The sequence below is a fragment of the Lepisma saccharinum genome, chromosome 1, assembly GCF_977018435.1.
Source record: "Lepisma saccharinum chromosome 1, izLepSacc3.1, whole genome shotgun sequence".
Lineage (NCBI taxonomy): Eukaryota > Metazoa > Arthropoda > Insecta > Zygentoma > Lepismatidae > Lepisma > Lepisma saccharinum.
This window is the reverse complement of record NC_139229.1, coordinates 145,394,013-145,414,384: the sequence shown is the minus strand read 5'-3', so window position 1 is coordinate 145,414,384 and position 20,372 is coordinate 145,394,013. Positions and strand designations below refer to the sequence as shown.

Here is a 20,372-nt window from a genome sequence, read left to right as displayed (position 1 = left end):
TCATTACATATATATAAAAAATATTTTTCAAATAAAACAAGGAGATTTTTCACTTCTGTAACATAATTCTGGTGAAAAAATATGTTCACTCTCGTACTATTTTGAAACAAATAAGCCAAAATTCAGCAACACATTTACACTAGACTAGCCTATTATACAAAATTTACAACAAGTGAACAGTTCACAGTTTTCCTACATATCATGGCAAGTAGTTTAATCTTACAAATGTCCATGTTTCTGTAGAAATGCATTTTGTAGTATATGAAGAAAAGAAGAAATATATATTCGTAACAGCATTGCTTAGGAAAGTTTACATAAAACACTTTCAAAGGGAATCAAGGTGAAGTTACAATTACCCTTGAGTGTTGAGCATGCATGACAAATTAATTTCTTTTTATTTTGTTGTTGTGGAGCCCAATATCGTTCATAATTACTTGTAGCTATTTTTTGTAGCATCTCTATTCTTGCTCTTATAGCATTTGGACATTCCATGAAAACAGTCTTTCTTATTTATATTTTATACTTTACATTTCTACTAAAATGTGTAAAAATAATGTGAAAAAATAGTGACAAAATTTTCTACCTATATTACGATTGCTATTGTTATGGAAATGTTAAATTTTAGATTAGGAATATTGAATGTTAGGGTTTTTTCTTATTCACAATATTAGAAGTCAATACTTCTGTGTAGCTTATTTAGTTTTAGTGCCTATTATTGCATCATTTTTGTAAATTTTTAGTTTGTACAAATCTGAGCTCTAGTTCTAAGTGACTACAAGCTTAGTGCCAACCTAGTAAGCACAGTGTGCTATAACGCCAGGGGTACCAGGTTTGAATCCTGGCCTGGGCATTGGTGTTCTTTCATTGATTTCATTATATCATCACTCATCCTCAATTTCTCGATTAGCTAGAAGATGCAGAAAAGCAAAGTAGAATAAACCAAATCAATCAACCTACAAGCTAGGAATGACACAGTTACAATAATGCGAGGATAATTTCAAAAAATGTGATTACATGCTCATAACTGTCTACTTATATTATTGTGGAGAACCAAGGTACTACCTTTCTTTGTGATGGTTTCCACTTAATAGACACTTCACAGCATTTCTTCTACGTGCAACTTGAATTTTGATGAACTCAATTTGTTCTTTTTTTGTAAGAACATTGTTTTAGTGCTCTACTCAAAAAGGCTACAGTCAGCACAGTGCTGCCACTACATGTCAATCTGTAGAACTACAACATGTCACATGTATAAGCGGAAATAAAGCCATTATCTGAGTGCACGATTCATTGACAGACAGTGGGCATATTGTTGAATAATCACTTCTTTTTTAAAATGATTCTCATATTAATGAAAAGGGAATTCTGACCTACCTAGAAAAAAACTCTTAATCCATTGTTTGCACATTGCACTAAGGTATTTGCACACATGATACCATGAATGAACACATACGTTATTTCTTACACATTCAGACCAATTGATTGTCTACTTGATTTTTTTAGGAAAAGTGATAGTATGGGCTTTTTGATGCCAAAATGTCTCATTTCAAATTTTCTTCAGAGTGAGGCCAGATAGAAACACTCAAATGATGGCATTGGATTCTTAGACAAAAAATTATATACACCTTCAAGATCAATCACGTAACTTCTAATGTCTCAAAAGTGTTTGCATAGTATTTTTCAGATCACCTGATGTACAGAGTGCAGAAAACTGCTACAAATCCAAGGAATGCAGCTGGGTGAAGAACACGCAGAAGTCTATCAGTCCACACAGCAAAAAAGTGTAATCTTGATCGTCTGTTACCTGATATAGTTACCTGAAAACATGCGATTGAATTAGATATATAAGTATAACAACTAAGTCATAAATAATTAGCTGGTCAAATCATCTTCAGAGACAACGAGAATGGAAGTACAATTGCTCTTTATAGTTTATATTTGCCCAACAGAGACAAGGCATCTGGTCATCGGGAAATGCGGTGATGACAAAGCAAAATAATAAAAATATTGCATTTTAAATATTTTAGGGAAGAAGTACAAAATAAGTCAGAATGTTCAAATATTTGTGTGAAATTAGTCAAGTGATACCATGAAACAACTAGAAATAAGCAAGAGATTCACTAAGTTTTAGCGCATCTAAATGAAAGCCCAGTTCTACCTCCTATACCCAACCATCGCACTACGTTTCCCGTTGAGTGCAATTGTGTCAGTCAGCTTAGCTCATCACAGAATTCTGTGAATCCAAGGTCAGTTCAACCACCTGCTTTGACAGAGACCTTTTTTTTTTCAGCCCCCATGTTTACAACCCTGGCAGGTTGTCTATGACATCGTAAAGATGAAACTTCTCAGAGTGTGTGCTATTTCCAGCATAACACCATTAAGCCTTGTTTCCATGATATGAAAAACTCAAGATGCTGACCAAGGCAGAAATTTATTTTATTACTCCCTGTGTCCCATAATTATAGTCCGGTATGCCAAAATGGTAGTACAGGAATGACAGACGAAGAGGCAGATGGAAAGCCCAATTTGTACTGATCCTTGAGTAGTAAGGTTGTATGACTCATTCCCTTGTTTTATGTTCATCTTCTGTATACACCAATGTCACAGTTTGAATATTGGGCAATTATTATGAGACAACAACCAAAGGTGTACCGGACAATAATTATGGGACAGAGGGAGTATAAAACATAAACTAAACGTAACGTTTCGACCTTCTGGTAAGGTCTTCTTTAGACTCTGTACCAAGTACAAATTAAACAAGGTACAAAACAAGACAATATATATACACAAAAATTACTCCCCTCCAGACAAAAGACTGTTAGAAAGTTGTTTTCCTGGAACATTCCAGCAGGTGGCCTTCCCTTGTCAACTGTACTGTCACCCGACAGGCGATGTAGCTAAACATTTTCTTTCATCTGGAAGGTGGTTGGACCCTTTATCTCACGCTCTTTTCACTTTCTTTCTTCATTCTTCTCTCCCCTTTCTCTCTTGTCCTTTCCACTCTTTCTAACACCTTCTTCCATTCTTTGTTTATCTTCAGTCCCCCATTCCAGTTCATTGTGTCTTCTTCACCTTTCTTCTCTATTTCCTTGGCCTCCTTCCATTTTCTCACTAGTATTCTCTTCTCCCTTCCTATCTGCTTAGCCTTATCCCACTCTATGTCATGTCCTGTTTCTCTCGTGTGTTTAAATATTGCATTTCTCTCTCTCTTAAGTCGTACATCATCCCTATGTCCATCCTCAATCAGTCAATAAATGTAATGGTGCATAGAAAAAATTAAAAGTAAGCAAAAGCATAAATTTACCCATGCGATCCATTGTTTTTCCTTCACAGTATTTCACCTTTAATTTTTTTGATCTTGTGGTTCAAATCAGACCTTTTTCCTAGCACATCTTACCTTCACACTAGGGATCGCCAAAAGTGTAAGAATTTCAGAAAATTAAAAATCCCAATGTGGAAATTTTTCTATCTGGATTTCAGAGAACCGATTTTGAGAGAGAGAGAGAGGTTAAACATTTTTTTCATTTTTAGGGTAGAATTTATTAACAAAATTTAGTCTTCCTCATATTACGATCATATACTCCGTAGAAAAAATAATCCAGATTTGGTCACCTCTATTTCATACATCTTGTAGGAACACTGTTATCATAATTATCAATGTATGAATTGTACCTTTCTTCAGTCTCCTCTTTGGTGTAATTTCTAGTAATTCGGATTTTAAAACAAATTCGTAATATGATAGTAAGAAAATGTTAGCAACCGGAAATTTTGTATTTTCGATAGGATTTGCTCTCCAAATTATTCGGAAGATCTCATTGGATGAAAATGTATGGTAAAAAAACTCATAATTTTCGTGAGATAATGTGGACACGTGCTTACAACGTGCTTACAACATCCTGATATATTATCACTCAGATACTAGAATATGAATCACATAACATAACATGACCTTGGCGTTTACTGTGAAGAAATATTGCCCCCGCCTCTCCTGGTTCAAAGATTGAGCCTGACGTTTGGCAAGCGTTGCGATGACTATATAAAAATGTAACGCTTCGCCACTGTTGCCCAGTGGGAAGAATTGATATTACCATGCAATCATGATAATCTGGGTAAATCCTTAATACTAGCTAAACAAAAGAATTATGAGAATAAGAATTATGCCTGTGATTACTCATTTGACTTTGGTGGAATAGTTAAGTTAACCTAATACAAGACTTAAAATTGTATCAGATTTAGATATATCTTACCTTTTGGTCATAACTTCTACTGAGCGAATCTACTAATATAGTTTCAACCAGTGGAAGTGCAGCGAACACTATACAGGCACCAAACCAAATATCAAAAGCCTGAAAAAGAATAATTTCAATGGTAAGGATCGTGTATAAACCATGGCTGCATATAACTAACTACTTATTACTTCCTATTACTAGACCTATAAGAGTAACGGTTTTAGAATGTCATTTGAAACTTAATTTGTAATCTGGAGAAAATTGCTGTTGGTAGGAACTTATTGAAAAACATGCTGAAATTCCTACATCCTACCCCGAGAAACTATTTTCATCGTGTATTTTCTCTTGATTTTTATGTTAAAAAGGAACGTAAATTGTAGGAATTTATGGCTTGTAATTATTTATATCATTCAGAGGCTCTGTGAATTCAGAATCTTGTGGTGGTATTTGTTTTTGGAGTGTCTTTTTCAAGAGGTTAATATGCCTTGTTTAATTTTATATTCCTCTTTACGTAATTGCTCATTATCTTACTAAGAGCCTTTGAACTATTGTTCGAAAAATCAACTGATGTTTGTGCTACCACTAATGTTTATCATTAACTCAGTTACCTCCATTCCACACAATATCACTTTTCACCAACCAGCTGTTGATTACACATAATTTATTCATCTGGTGTAGATGGTTTGAGCTATCACAAATAGCAAGGTCGATAAAACAGTTGTGTAATTGTAACAACCTTAGTATACACAATTTGTGTTGGGGAAGCAAACACCCTTTGAACATTATTTTTAGTGAAATGTACAGGCAATAGTACATACCTTAATGTAAGGTACTCTGAGGATGTCTTCATTCATTGCTTTGTGAACCTCTGCTAATCCCAAGACCATCAGAGAACATATGACACCACGGGCCAATATTGCTGAAAAATAGTAAACTCTGTAAAATACAGTTTCATGCTAAAAATGTTGGCAAATAATTAAGCTTCCAACGTATTTACTTTGAATGTACTTGATTATTACTAGATAAGTTATACATCTGAAAGGTTCACTGTTTGATTCTTTGTTGAATCATTTGTCTAGGGATGGGCCGATATGAAAATTTGGCCGATACCGATAAAGTACCGATATAAAATTTACCGATACCGATAACCGATATTCTACCGATCCGATATAAAATTAGAAATAGTCCTTGAAGAACCTGAAAGGTTCACTGACCTCTTTAATAAATGTGTGTTTCAAGGTGACTGCAGTGCAAGAGAAATTGCATATTTAGACATTTACTTTTTTAGAAAGTAGGGTATGTATATTATCCATAAAAATTACAACAAAATGGCAGAATTTTGCACTAAAATCAGAAAATAATCGATATATTGGATCGGTAAAATAATCGGTAATTTTACCGATACACCGATATGCCTATATCGGCCGATACCGATAGAGTACCGATTAATCGGTCCCATTCCTACATTTGTCTAAACAAGTGATGTGGGAAATGAAACGTTGGTGGTAAAAATATGGATCTGGTGTAGTAGTAATTCTGTTATCTATCTGAAGCACGTGCCTCAAAGATGAATAATGCTCAACATGTGTGTGTGATAAAATCATATTGTGAATTTAAAAAGAAAAATAATATTAAAATTACCGTATTTGCTGATGTATAAGAAACACTCCATTTTTTGTATACATTTTTGAGGAAAAAGCTTTATCACTGAATGTATAATTAATTTGTATTTCAAATATAAAGCAATATGTAGGTCTACTTTCAACAAATAACTTACCTAATCTAACTAGGAAAGAATATATTTTAATCTTCTCCTCCACACACCGCAAGGAAGCAAGAAAGAAATCTTCCAACTCGGAACAGAGAAAATTTCCAGAGATGGAGGTAATCAAAAACGGAATATCGGCATATAAGATGCACTCTGTTTTTCAAGCCTATTTTTAAAGGGAAAAAGTGTCTCTTATACGCTGGCTAATACGGTAATTTTTAAAATAAAATGAAGAAAATATTTGGAACTGATTCAATAACCTATGTAATATACAATTCAAGTGTTTTCTTCCTACTACATGGATAACATCCCCATATGCTATCAATTGGTAGAGTGGAATTGTATTGATACTATGAAGAGGTCGTCAGCTTAGTTGGTTTTACATGTACCATTGTGGATGAACATGTTGATGGGCAATTTGGCTACTATTTTTATTAAACTCAATTGTACATATAACTTTGTAATGAATCCTTCAAGAATGATAAAACAAATATACACACATATAATGTTACTTCAAGTAGAAATGAAAAATTCAACTTACCATTTGGGTCCATCCAAAATACTGAATATGCAATAGCCACGAGAACAATAGATGGGGCCATCCCAGTAACTACATAATATTCAGAATTTCTGGAAATAACTAGCCTCAGCTCCAATACTGAAAAGTCTCCTAAAATGAAAGAAAGATAATTTAATGAAATTTACTTTAGTGGACTTTGTCCACCCCTCCAAAATAAGAAACATTCTTTTTCCAGTGTCTGAAAATCCGATAGGTCACATGATATTGATTAGTCTCTGGAAATTGTATCTTTACTGTTCTGATAGTTTCTGAGAATATTTATATTTCAGACTTTCCCTTGTCTTTTCAAGTTTATAATTCTCTTATGTCCATTAAAAACCATCAAATGATATCTCACTTTCTGCTAAAATAATTTATAATTATAATTTATGCCTTTCTTTTGTCTTTAAGGAACGTATCCTTAATTGTATTTATATTTATGTAATTCATAGGAGTAACCAATTTTCAGGTATTAGGTAAAAGAGAGGTCTGTACCACCTATAAAATGTCAGAGACAGAACTGACTTTGAATTCAATACGTTGTCACAAATGTGTGTGTAAGTAGCAACATTGATGATGAGTTCAAACTCAGACTTCTGAGTTCTTTTTTTGTTTTTGTTTTGTGGAACGTCAATTGATTGAAATGTTTTCCGAATTTGAATGATGTGTTCAAAACATTCATGACAGCTCCTGTGAGTTCAGCAAACTGTGATTGCTTTTTTTCTTGCTTCCAAAGACTCAAGATGTGTATATATACACAACACTACTGGGCAAGAAAGACTAACCACCTCGCCACCTTGCTGTATTGTGTATTGATATCTTAAAAATAGTAGCTGAATTTGACTACGAAGCAACTCTTCGAGGAAGGAGACTAACATCATTAGGACCAGAAGCTTCGCTCATATTTGTATGCCATAATGTGGTGTGTGTCGTAAAAGATATTCCTTGCTTACATTGAGGGGCAAGCAAGGTATTTTTTTTTCAGGAGGGTACAAACGAGACACATTTCCCTCTATGATATCATCATTTTGAAATTATGTTCTGTTCTTACAATGCCATAATTATAATTAACCCAAATTAATGTGAAGGGAATGAAATTATATGTGTGAAATATAATTTTAGGTTGTCTTAGATTTCCGATGGGAAGCTGTGCTCTCTCCCCTTCCAGACATCCATGACCATACAATAACTTGTATTTTGAGCAAACTTCACATTCAAGGATCTCTTTAAGCTTTTATATTGTTTCTTGCACAAAAAAAGTTTCCTGCATGTTTGAAATTGATTGAGCTTATTCATTTTCCAGTAAATAATTAATGTTTAATTAAAGCTGTATTTTAATATACACATTACTTAAGCAATGTAATTTTTATGATTTTGCAGATGTAGAAGTTATTTGGCAAAGTAGTCCTGGATGCTATTTTAATGGAATGGAAAAACTTTTCAATTGTGCCCCTCCAATGTTAGGCCCTAAGTTACGCCCACGATTCAATTTGTTATATAAAATATAACTACCAGTTGGCCGTGATTCCGTAATGGTATCCCTGGTCACTTCAATCACTCGAAATTGAACCAGATCCATTGATGGTAGAACATCAAATGGAATAGCCTCCCACTTCAATTGAACTTCATCCACAGGGAATCGATCTGCAATTATAATTATTTTTAGTAAACACAGGTTTGAGAAGTGCAGACATTAATGTTTGTTTTAATACATCATGCAGTTGCTTTGTTTTCTAACGACAACTATGAAGATTGTCAAATTTTCGAGGGCCTCGCTAATGGCATAGTGGTAATGTCATCACCTAGTAATCAAGGGGTTCTAGGTTCGATACAGGTGACGCACATAGTGCTTTGGATCCCACTTGAAGCTGTAATTTCACTCCCAATTAGCCTATCTGTGCATAAAGTGGACTTTACACAAAAAACTCGGCTCAAATTGGAATTTTTTAATAAGAAATGATTTATTTCTGTTCAAATAAGACATTTTTCTTGAAATTATTTTAATTATTAGCAAAGGTTCAAGATACAATGCAAACTCATACACAGTAAAGTAAAAAGTAAAGTGCTCCCCTGTGCTTAGCACCACGCGATGAAGGCGTATAGGGGGTGTGGGGGTAATGCCCCACACTTTCTTGATCCAGTCGTGAGGGGGGTGATGTGATCAGCATCATGCCCCTGACCGCCTACACCCCTGGGTTTCCCCTAGGTACCCATGTTATTCGACTCTGGGTGGGCACCGGGCCCGCTTCCAATGTTAGAAAAGTTCCCAGATTTGAACCGGCCTGGGATCAAACCCGGGACCTTTAGCATGCTAGTCAGGCACGTTACTGACTGAGCCACCATGGCCATTCATACACAGGCTTTTGTTATTAGGTATATAAGGCAAGATCACCAGACTATCTGGGTTTACAGCCTTCAAGGCATGTATATTTTTGTGTGTGATTTATTTTTCTTGTAGATCATACATGGGTTAGCCAGTGCCAGTGGACCAATTTCACAAAATATTTTTTTTATTTGTAATCAGGCCCCAATATCAACATGCCTTTAAGATTTTTGTCATGCACGCATGTACATGTATATTAAGTTTTCAAATTTCTAATTTCACTGGTGCTTTGAGTCTTCATCCATGCAAAATTTTATATTGCAAAATGTTACATGTTCTAAGGAAAATGTACTTTTTACAATACCTCTACTAGTGTGAAGAACTAGGTAGCTGCCATGGGATCAAAGTAAAAATTGTTGAAGACTAAGATTTGTTTTAGTCTTGTTGGAACAAACAAATATATCACAATGGCACTTACATGTTGTTACCCTCAGCATACAGACTTGTGTATCAAATGGAAAGCATTGGAAGTGTTTTGTACACTCAATATTCAGGCTCAATCTGGAAAGAGAAATGAACATGTCGATTTAAATACTGACCTTCACATATGTTACATAGCAATAAGTGTGTGTGTTAGAGAGAGAGAGTGGTGGGGGCTGGGGGGGGGGGAGAGGGAGAATGATATTGAGAAAAAGATAAATAGATAGAGTAACATTACAATTTACTTTACTTTGGTTTCCGAGAAAACTAAAACACCCATTCTTCGTTTATAGAAAAACAATTTTTGGTCTGGTGGATGAATTGACCAATGGTAACACAAGTAAAGTAATGATACTAAGACAATTATGTAAATGCACCATATCAAGATTTGGAGGAGGGGTTCTTGGGACGACTACAGTCCCGGGCCTCCACTGGAGAAAAATAGTTTTGAAAAGGACTAAAAGAATGATAATAATAAAAAAAAACATTTCAAATGTAATAAAAATAAAAAGATATAGCCTGACAGAAATACAAACATCTATATAATCCAACACAACTTGGGCTAATAATTATATCTGAAATTTTTGGTAAGCGGCTCCACGTGTATAATGTACAGTCACCTGTAAGGCGTTATGTGTGTTGCCTAACTCTACGGCGATGGTAGAAGTTGCTATTAAAATTCGCTTGTCGCCATAGAGTTAGGCAATACACATAACGCCTTGCAGGGAAGCGAGCATTTCACGATCTACGTATCCCATTTTTATTGCCGGTGACTGTACTTCTGGTAAGAGTTCAAAAGTTTTGATTAGGGGTCCGCTAGCTAGATGGTCAACGAACAACTGACCGTTCACTGTAGAAGACCAGTCCCTCGGCGTTTCCTCTCCAGTACTGCGTGGAGTCCTCTATGTCTCCTTGCACTTGTCGTGCTTTGAACGTTAACTTCGGTCTCCATATCCTCCCGCTGACGGCCAGCTTGCGGGTTTTCTCGTCAGGGGCCAGCCGAGAGTCAACCCACCGCTGGTGCAGCGCCACGTCAAACTCAAGAACCTGCAAGGGAAGAGACGATCAAGAACATTTAGGCCAAAAATAGACACATGTGGACGAATTGTAATCATCGCTAGGACCCTCCACAACAGCACTCCCGCAACACACCTATTCTGTGTATTTACTCTGTCTCAAGAGTCTGTGGAGCAAGCAAACGAAAACAAGTCCTACGCAAGTAGTGACTCGAGAAACACGTGAGAGGGAAGGAGATTGCATGGACGGGTAACGCGGCTGCAGCTACCAGCCGTTTGCGAGGCATTGTTCCACAGACTCCTGGGAGGTAGTGCAAATGGCGATTGTCTCATCTAGTGATATTCCGAACTATTTTCGTTGGGTTGGCAGTGCTAAGCAAATGCATCGGGTATAGAGATTCAGTGAAAATATAGTATATGTTAAACCCTGTGTGCCACCTTTGAGGGGAGGGAGATAGTCGGCGATCTTAACATTTTTAAAACATTTTCCAATATTTTTTGGGTTAAAACTCATGACTTGTTCTATCCTTAAACCTTTAAATGGGAAGACATTGTTTTATTACTTATTAAACTGATGCAACTAATACGAGGGTCACTATTTATATTTTGAGCCCAACAATGAAAAAACAGGAATTTGGCATTGAAAACTGCTTTATTGTTTTTCGAAGTATTCTCCTTTATGGTCAATACACTTTTGCATTCGTTCGAACCATTTGTCAAAGCAGTTTTTCCAATCTTCTTGAGACACCTCCATAATATGGTTTTTGAACGCATCAACGGCATCTTCCGCCGACGAAAATCGTTGTCCATGCAATTTATTCTTGACCTTCGGGAACAAGAAGAAGTCATTGGGTGCCAAATCAGGACTGTACGGCGGATGACCCATCAATTCGATTTTTGACTGTTCATAAAGTCGGTTGTTAGACGAGATGTGTGATAGCTGGCATTGTCTTGACCCGACGGCGTTTGTTTGTTTTCCATATTTGACCGAAGACCTCTGGCAAACAAATTGTTGTGTACCATTCAGAGTTGACCGTTCTACGTTCCTGTTGCCACATGACCAGTTTTCCCGAAAAAACAGGCGACCATTTGTTTCGATGTACTTCGAGCGCGAACAACTTTTGTTGGATTAGGTTCATCTTGAAACACCCATACAGTGGACTGCTGTTTACGTTCCAGCTCATATGCATATATCCATGATTCGTCACCTGTTACAATCTTATATACGTGTTTTGAAGCACCACGATTGTATTTATTGAGCATTTGTTTGCACCAATTGACGCGAGCGTCTTTTTTAGTTCTTGTCAAATTGTGTGGGATCCAACGAGAACATACCTTTCTCACTGCTAAATGATCATGTAATATTTTATATATGCTGGTGGAACTATTACCTATGGTTGCCTCAATCTCACAGTATGTCACATGACGATCTTGCAGTATTAGGTTTTGCACAGCATCAATGTTTTCTTGAACAACAACTGATTTTGGACGACCTTCGCGAATCTCGTCGATGAGCGAATGGCGGCCACGATTAAATTCGTTATACCAGCGTTTCACAGTGGCAAAGGATGGGGCTTCATCGCCAAATGTGGAAGTAAGTTGATCGATGCACTCTTGTCTTGATAATCCACGTCGAAAATCGTAAAAAAAAATCATTGCACGAAAATGTTCACGAGTTAATTCCATTTTATTGTTGTCGCGCAATCTCCAAGGCAACATAAACAACACAAACGAAGCTATTGACAAAACATTTGAAGTACGTTATGGTCAATAATGCCAGACGATTCCGCGGAAACGTCAAATCGCGCCTAACTTCAATCAGTGTTGCCAAGGCTCAAAATATAAATAGTGGCCCTCGTATGATATTCTTATGTCACAGAATAATAATCTAGACGCAGAGAAAACACTGTACCAAACTCAACTTACTCTTGCCTGGGGCAAAATACCGCGCAACTTACGCTAGAATCACTTCAATTTGTTTTCATTATCAACTCACCATGGATTTTAAGCTAACAAAGGAGATCTCAGAAACGGTCATCGAAACGTTGACGACTGTGGGACCTAGAAGACAAAGGAATTAGTATAATTTGATTGGTTGCAAAATACTAAAGGAGAACAAGCTTCAATTTATTACAAATTAACTGTTATTCGAACACACTATATTTGTCTACGTATATATTTAATAAGCTTCAAATGAAATTTTCAGAACTCTCAAACACTAGTATTTTTTTTTTCCAAAATTAATATTCTTGGCATTTTAATATAAAAATTAACGCAAAATAGTGACTAAACCAATGACCCGTTAAACTCTTCCCTTAAATATGGCCACGCATAAACTAGTTTTCCCGATACTATTATTATTATTACTATTATTGCTGCAGTATTATACTGAGACGAGAACGAGGCTAGAGCATTAGCATTCCCAACACCCCTAAAATGTTTCACAAATGCTCATTTTATGTTCGATTTGGATCTAAATTTACAGTTACATCTCTAAATACGGACTTTCATCCTTCAGATAGAAAATTCTGGATAAACCTCTGGACGAAGCTTCGAGCTCGTGGTTCATTTTCGTGAACTTGCTCTTGGACATGCAGTGATTTAAAGTCCTTTGTAAATTTGTCAAGAAATAATAAAGTTAATACAGAATATTGTATAATCATAAATAAATATCCCATTATACATAAACAGTAATTTTTAAAACGCGGAGGGGGGGGGGCACAGGTCGCAACCGCCTTTCTGAGAGAGCTGTGGCCCACTCTGCCCCCTTTAGTGTTGCTACTATTCATTTACTTCGTCGCGATTAACACAAAGATTTAGAAAAATAACTGCATATAAATAATCAAAATACAACACTATCTTTCAATATTACATGTGATATATGAACATATCAGTTTCTATATCTTTTCACGAGTACTTACGGAAACCATAATGAGGTCGCTCCATTTCAGGAAGTTGTTCGTTGCTCACAGACAACGCGCTACAGAGAGAAGAAAAAAATAATAAGTAACAAAAGCTTACTAGTTATACTCATTAGTCATTATCCAATAATTTTGAACATGGGATTGCAAAGTCTGTGCATATGGTTTTACGTCGCCAAGTTCGCATTTCTTTCGTACCGAAAGGGAAGAAAGGGTATGTGAAAAGAAAAATGGAAACGAGAGAGAAAAATGAAAGAGACGTGGCACTGGAAAAGAATGATAAAAGAAGGCACCATGAGAGCGAAAAAGGAAGGCAAAACGGAAATAAAATGGGTGAAAGGTAAAGAAGTGAATAAAGGAATAGACAGAAAGCGGAAAGAAAATGAAAAACGTAAGAGGAAATATAGAAAGATAGACGTGAAAAGAGGAGAAGAAGGAAAAAGCTATAGAGAGGGAGAGAGAGAAGACACAGACAAGCGGAAAGAAACCTAACAAGGAAAATGAAGAGGAAAGAGAAGGGGGAAGAATATTTAAAAGGCGATAGGGAATATGTAGAAGAAAGAGTAAACAAGGAGAGGAAATAGAGAATGGAAAATCAAAAGGGAATGAGAAAAAATAGGCGCGACAACAATTTTGTACAAGAAAGGAAAGCTAAATGTAAGAAGAAGTGAAGAAAATGAATCTATGAAGGGAGACAAGAAGAGAGAAATAAGAATGAAGAAAACGGAATTTTGTGTTTTTTGTAGGTCTAACTAGGGAGTGATTCTCTCTCTCTGCTACAGATACATACGAGATGAATCGTTTTGGAAAACCTTGAGATATCGATTAAATACAGTGGTGTGCCGGCAAAGTTCCCCCTATCTGATACGTTATATCATACGATTTAAATGAATTATTCCTCAATTATTACAAATATTAGTACTGAATATCGATTGAGATAACTAATTCAGGCATTATTATGGTAGTAAGTAAATCATACCGAGCTAAAAGTTCGACATGCCAGTTCCTCATTTCATTTTGGTGATTTTGCGCCTCTAAACTGCTTTTCTAGGTAAAGATGAAGATGAGTGATGAAGGAATGGTGATACATTCATTCATGTCTTTATCAACACTCGGACTTCAGACTCCTGAAGTCCAATCCAATCCATCATACAGGTCAACTCTTGAAATGTGGAGAAATTGATTGATTGGATTAGTTTATTTAATGTCACATTTCTTCCACTTTTGGCTAATCGCGACGATGGGGATGAAGAGACATTCACATATACACAAGGACGACACAACAAAAAAGCCACACTGAGAATTATACTGCAAGTTACCAGTCCAAAAGATCACCCCTTACACCTCGAAAATGTAAAAAGAGACATTAGTTACCGAAATATACGGGTACTTTACTCTTTGCATGTCATATCTGTATAATTCATGCAACAAATTTTAATTAATTAAATTTATTTATTATTGAACACAACAGGCGAATGTCCAATTACAGTGTTCTACATTTTCTGCTTTGAATTTGTAAGTTTACATGATTTAATGAAAAGAAATATTCTTGAAGTTGCAGAAATGTAAATCGTGGAGTTGTAGAAAACATAGTTTGGAAATTGAGATTCAGACTTCCTAAAAATAAAATAAAAATTTTAGCTTATCTTGGGATGATCTCTAGTTCCCCACTTGAATTACACACATGCGAAAATGAATCTGCGTTTGGGCCGCTTATAGACCAACAGATGACGCAACAGTAAAAAAACATAAAAAAAAAATGAAACATGTGCAGATTCCGTGCACCAGCAACCGAAACTTGCATTAAAAAAAAGTACCAGCTTCTAATGATATAATCGAAATTTCGCAGTTCATCTTTGAACCACAGACTATGTCACGTGACCGCCCTCCATTACATTCATGTGGTGTGTACAAGAAATGGTCGCCAATTCTTCCTGAGATAATGACCTTACAATGCGAAAGGATAGACTTTCTTTGTGCTGCTGCTGGCTGGGACCCAGCTTCTGGAGCGACTCATTTTTTCCACATCCCGTCACCAGCTGTTAATGCAATTGAGGGCGGCATTATTCGGATGTGACGTCATACTGCGGGAGCTTCTTTCCGGAAAACAACCGAGCACCGCGTCAAATGCTGCGATCCTTGGCTTACTGGTAGCGAGAGGAATTTGTTTCTTTTATGAGTATTTATATTGCCGCAGCTACTAGTCTCTGCAAGGACAACAGCATACATAGAAAATAAGGACTGGAAATATATAGAAAAGGGGAAATAATGAAGACATAAAACTAAAGAAAAAAAGAGATAACTTCCTTAAGGATATGCACATTAAAAAAGCAACATTATATAATAATAATTACAATTATAACAATGACATAGAAATATAGAAAAAAAAACTGAATATATACACAAAATAAAAAGTTCACATCATGGAGGCGTCTGAAACTAACAATAAATAATCCATTAATAGAAAGATAAATAGTGTTCCCGTCCACTTTGACGTCATCAATTAAAATAAATAAATAAATATTGTGATAGTTCCTGCCATTGTGTCTAAAAGTAAGTGATCGCTCACTTTGAGGTATTAATAGTAAGCAGTCACCCTCCAAAATACCTAAAACTAACAATAAATCGTCAATTACAAAAAAAAAAAAAACTCCCTGCTGACATGAAATGAAGCGATCACCTCTCAAGATGGCATCATGAAGATGCCTTTCTAAATTGACTAAATCTTCACTGAACCTTGTGAACAACAACTAGAAACGGACCATGGGTCCCAATGGCCAGCGCATGAAGTGGAAAATGTTAACTGGGGGATGTTTGGTCAAGCCTTGGGGGTTAGCTGGAAGGAGGCCCCTATGGTTTAGCATGGTGGTAATTTTGTGAAAATTGTAGTACCTGGGGGGTGGGATACTATCTCTCGCATCCGATCCTCACTTCGAGCACTGCTTATGGCAAAGCAATGTGAATTTACCACTGGTTCAGATAAATTTACTATAAATGTTAATTGATTGATTGATTGAGTTGGTGTTTTATGTCCACTTTATGCACAGAAAGGCTAATTGGGACTGGACCTACAGTTTAAAGTGGGATCCGAACCACTATGTGCTTCCACCGGGCATCGAACCCGGGACCCCTTGATTACTGTGCCATCGGGGAAGTAACACTATAAATGTTAAGTAAATCATACAAACACGAAATATAACATTAATAACTGAGGAATCTAAAGCTTTTTAGTGGAAATAAGTATTTACATATTGCTGTCAATATAGTCAATGTGTAATTTTACTGAATATGTGATGGAATGAATTACCTTCAAACATTTCTTCTATGTAGAAAATATTTAACGGAATTTATTTTGCTATAAATTTGAGCGTTCAGTTCTACTGAACATCATGGAACAGGACACATTACAACATTTTCTTCCACAATATCTAGTTACTTATCGCTCTCCTCCCATAACCGCTCCCTCAAATCCACTCACCCCAAAAAGAATCTCTGCTCTCTCGTATACTCTTGTCTGACAGGACAGTACATAGAATACTAAAACGTATTAACTTCCGGAAGAGTATTTCAAGAATCTGAAAACAAGATTAGATCGAATATCTCTGCACTTTTCCCCTTCCATAATATTAACAATCACAACATTTTCATATAAATTCTTCAATTAGACCCTACAAAAAAAAATAGTATAATTTTGCCGTACTAAATGGACATTCAATCGAAAAACTCTCTGTATATGATGTGAAAGATTACATAAAAGTTCAATATGTTTTTTAAAGTAGGGGTAGTTGAATGCGTATGTTTGTTATGAAGTTTACAGTAATTACCTATTAGTGTCGTGTTGAAGAAGGGTCGGGTATAATATCCACCTATTTTGGAACAGAGTTCCTAAAGAAAATGAACATGCAGGAAAGGATGACAAAAATATGGAACTGACTACTGACTAGTAAAAAGGAAGGCATAAATTCCTTACAAGAATCTAGATCACTTTAGTGTTAGTATCGATTCTGTGACGTCGGGACCTGCCAAATGAGGATTTGCTCGTTTCCCTACTCCTAGAAAACATCAAATGCTGAAATTATTGCTGCAGCCCGCAATAATTGAGGAAATCTGTATATTATTTATTATTTTCTTTTTTGGACTAGTTTTGAGAGGGTCCGTATGATTTTACGCCATCTACAAATCCTGTGGCCCAGGTTGAAACCGACTCCATTCCCTGGTTAACATTGTACTGTTTGAAAGCGAGTTAATTATAAATGTTTTGCTCAACTCTAGCGGTGAGTGTAACAATGTACATGTTTCCCCTCTCTGCAACACCAAATAAAGAAATACAGTGTGAAAACTTTCAAGTTGCCGTCGAACAATTAAATAAATACAGTAAATACGAATGTTAATGTGTGGTGGAAACACCCTCGCCCTACAATCAAGTGGTTCCGGGTTAGATTTTCATGGAGGCACATTGCACAGAGATTCGAATCCCAGTTTAAATTGCAGACCCTGTCCCGATTAGCCTCTCTGAGCAAGAAGTAGACTCGAAACAAACTTTTCTTTAACGAATGTGAATGTTAAGTGGTGACGTATCTCCTTGAAGACAGGTCCTCTGTTTGGATATCAATTCTTAGAACAGACCATGATACTTCTGAACAGTTACTATAAAATATATCTCATCAATTGCACGTTTGTTGACATAGGTGTTTACTTTAGAGAGGCATAAACCTTTTGATCTCCCTTCCCTCACCCCCGTTCTTCAAATGGATAGAGGATTCTCCCCCACATCCACTTTCACTTAATAATATTTATTTCAATGGACAGAAAAAAACATATTTGAAACGCATCGCTAAACTTTCTATCTCTACTCGTTTACATAGTAGATAATGCGGTTATACATACATTAGTCCCCACCCCCAAAATTACTAAAGTCGACGTTACTGTTTGTTGAATTTGATATCACAATTGTTGAATTGTGATAATTTGAATCGACTTCTATTCTATAACATCATAACACTTTTTTTTTAATATTAAGTTCTATCTGCCCTTATATTTTAAACAAAGAACCAGAGCTACATTTACATCCTCAAATTGAAAATTCTGGATAAACTCCTGTTTCTCCATATTTTCTTAATTTTGCCCGCCGTGTAAACCTTTTGTGAATGTTCATGCACCCTAAAGTTTACATTTGGCCAAAGTTGTCAATTAGGATAGGATTGCGACATTAAAGTGCAAAGGTCAGCAATCGCCTCTTACCTCCCCATGAGAAGGAAGCAGTCAACGAACGTCGAGCGCATGATGCGGCACTACACAACTGTTAATTGGCCACTCTCCTCTGCAGACGGACGACTAAATTCTCCCCCTGTAGGAGGGGGAAGAGGGGGAGAAGATGAGCTTTCCTTCCCTATTCTCCCTCGCCGACAGCCGGCGATGTCCACCCACACGATGCGCGCAACAAGTGTCAACAAACAGCAAGAGACGAGAGTTTAAAGACTATGGACTGGGTGAAAATTGAAATGACTTCTTGAGTCAAGAGAATTATTCAGTACTGTGTAATTAATATCAATTAGTGGTTGTTTTGATAGGTATCTTGTTGCCGCCAGAAGCCTAAGAGGATGAACTTCCATACAGAGAACTTGAATTTTCTGGTTTCTATTTATTTCTTTGTTTTGCTTTACGTTGCTTTTTTGAAACTTTGGCTAATCTCTACGACGAGGATGAATGATGATTAGATGAAATGGACGAAAGAACAATTACGGTAACAAACGAACAGGGCACAGAACGCAAAACATGCAGAGGATTATGCTCACGGAGTGTCCAGACGCCAGAACCTAGTTTGCCTGCAAACTAAGATCCTATTTTTGGAGGTATAATCAAAAAATTTATAAAACTGTATTTTCATCCTTCGTAAAAACGAAGAGAAATCCAAAGCTCAGTAGCGTCTATCCCCACAGGTAAAATGTACTACAAGTATAATGTATGCAACCAGTGACGATGGCCAATGGGCTTGAACCCCCTCCCCCCTAGTCAGCTAGTCTGCTCCACAAAGAACACGAAAAACTTAGTATTTAAACGAACCTGTAACCCACCCACCCACTTAATTTTCCTGGTGATGTTCCTGTGTATAAAGAGCATGTAACTCTTCGAAATTATCCAGAATAATAAATAAATCTCTCAGATATCTGGAAGAAGCGGGCTCAATGGCCGAGAACGATAAATGGTCGATTTCCGATCTCGCCACCGAACCGTGGTTCGAAGCCTCTAACCTGAGCTCCCTTGATTGGCTGCCATACTTTTGTCAAATACATTCCTCGAAATAAATAAATATCCATAATATATATATATATATATATATATATATATATATATATATATATATATATATATACTCGGCTTCTGTACTGCTCAGTCTCTCAACTTGTATTGTTTATATTGCATGAGGTACTCCAAAGCTTCACAATAGATGAACTGAATCACCTCATGTACGTACATCAATATTACAAATTATACCGCAAGAAACGGACACATTGATATCTTAACATGTGACAATGCAAGAGAACTAAGGCTTTTCAATTTGGAATAACCAACTTTCCGACATTCCAAAAGTAAAATGTTTATTGCTGCAGCTAGGATGAGAATTAACAAGGTGGAAGGGGGGGATGCTAGAGGTCTCCCGCCACCTCAACTTAAGCATTCATGGCATGGCAACAAAGGTAAATTTTCACCCTTTCAAGGAATGACTTTATCTCCCACATAAAGAGAAGTCAGATTTGTAAACACATTTTCCCATTAGATTTTCAAGTGGTAACTTGACGATGCAAGTAGATACGAGTAGGTACGTGTTTTGAACGTCATCAGTATAATCTTTGGTAACAAATATGGCAAATGTGAAACTGTCAGTATATGCTAGCTGATTATAAAGAAAAAATATGTTGCGTTTGTTATTGTTCGCTAATATGTTAACACACATTTCATGCAGGGAGTTCTTGGGGAGGGATAAAAACAAGTTTGTACTGTTTCTCGTTGCATCTTTTTCACATTAATTATATGTTTGCTCAGTAAGGATTTGATGAACTGAGTTAATTTAAAAA

General features: G+C 36.4%; 1 protein-coding gene across 1 annotated transcript; it reads right to left on the bottom strand.

Moving 5' to 3' along the window:
* Positions 1-36: 36 nt before the first annotated feature.
* LOC146002179 (glutamate-gated chloride channel-like) lies at positions 37-18,623 on the bottom strand. The gene is made up of 10 exons (XM_083139898.1): positions 18,538-18,623; positions 13,297-13,355; positions 12,372-12,436; positions 10,204-10,406; positions 9,358-9,440; positions 8,069-8,200; positions 6,539-6,667; positions 5,048-5,148; positions 4,248-4,346; positions 37-1,817 (listed from the first exon to the last, which is right to left on the bottom strand). Exons 1-10 carry the CDS (start codon positions 18,576-18,578, stop codon positions 1,686-1,688), a joined length of 1,044 nt encoding a protein of 347 aa, XP_082996024.1. The 5' UTR covers positions 18,579-18,623; the 3' UTR covers positions 37-1,685.
* Positions 18,624-20,372: the final 1,749 nt, after the last annotated feature.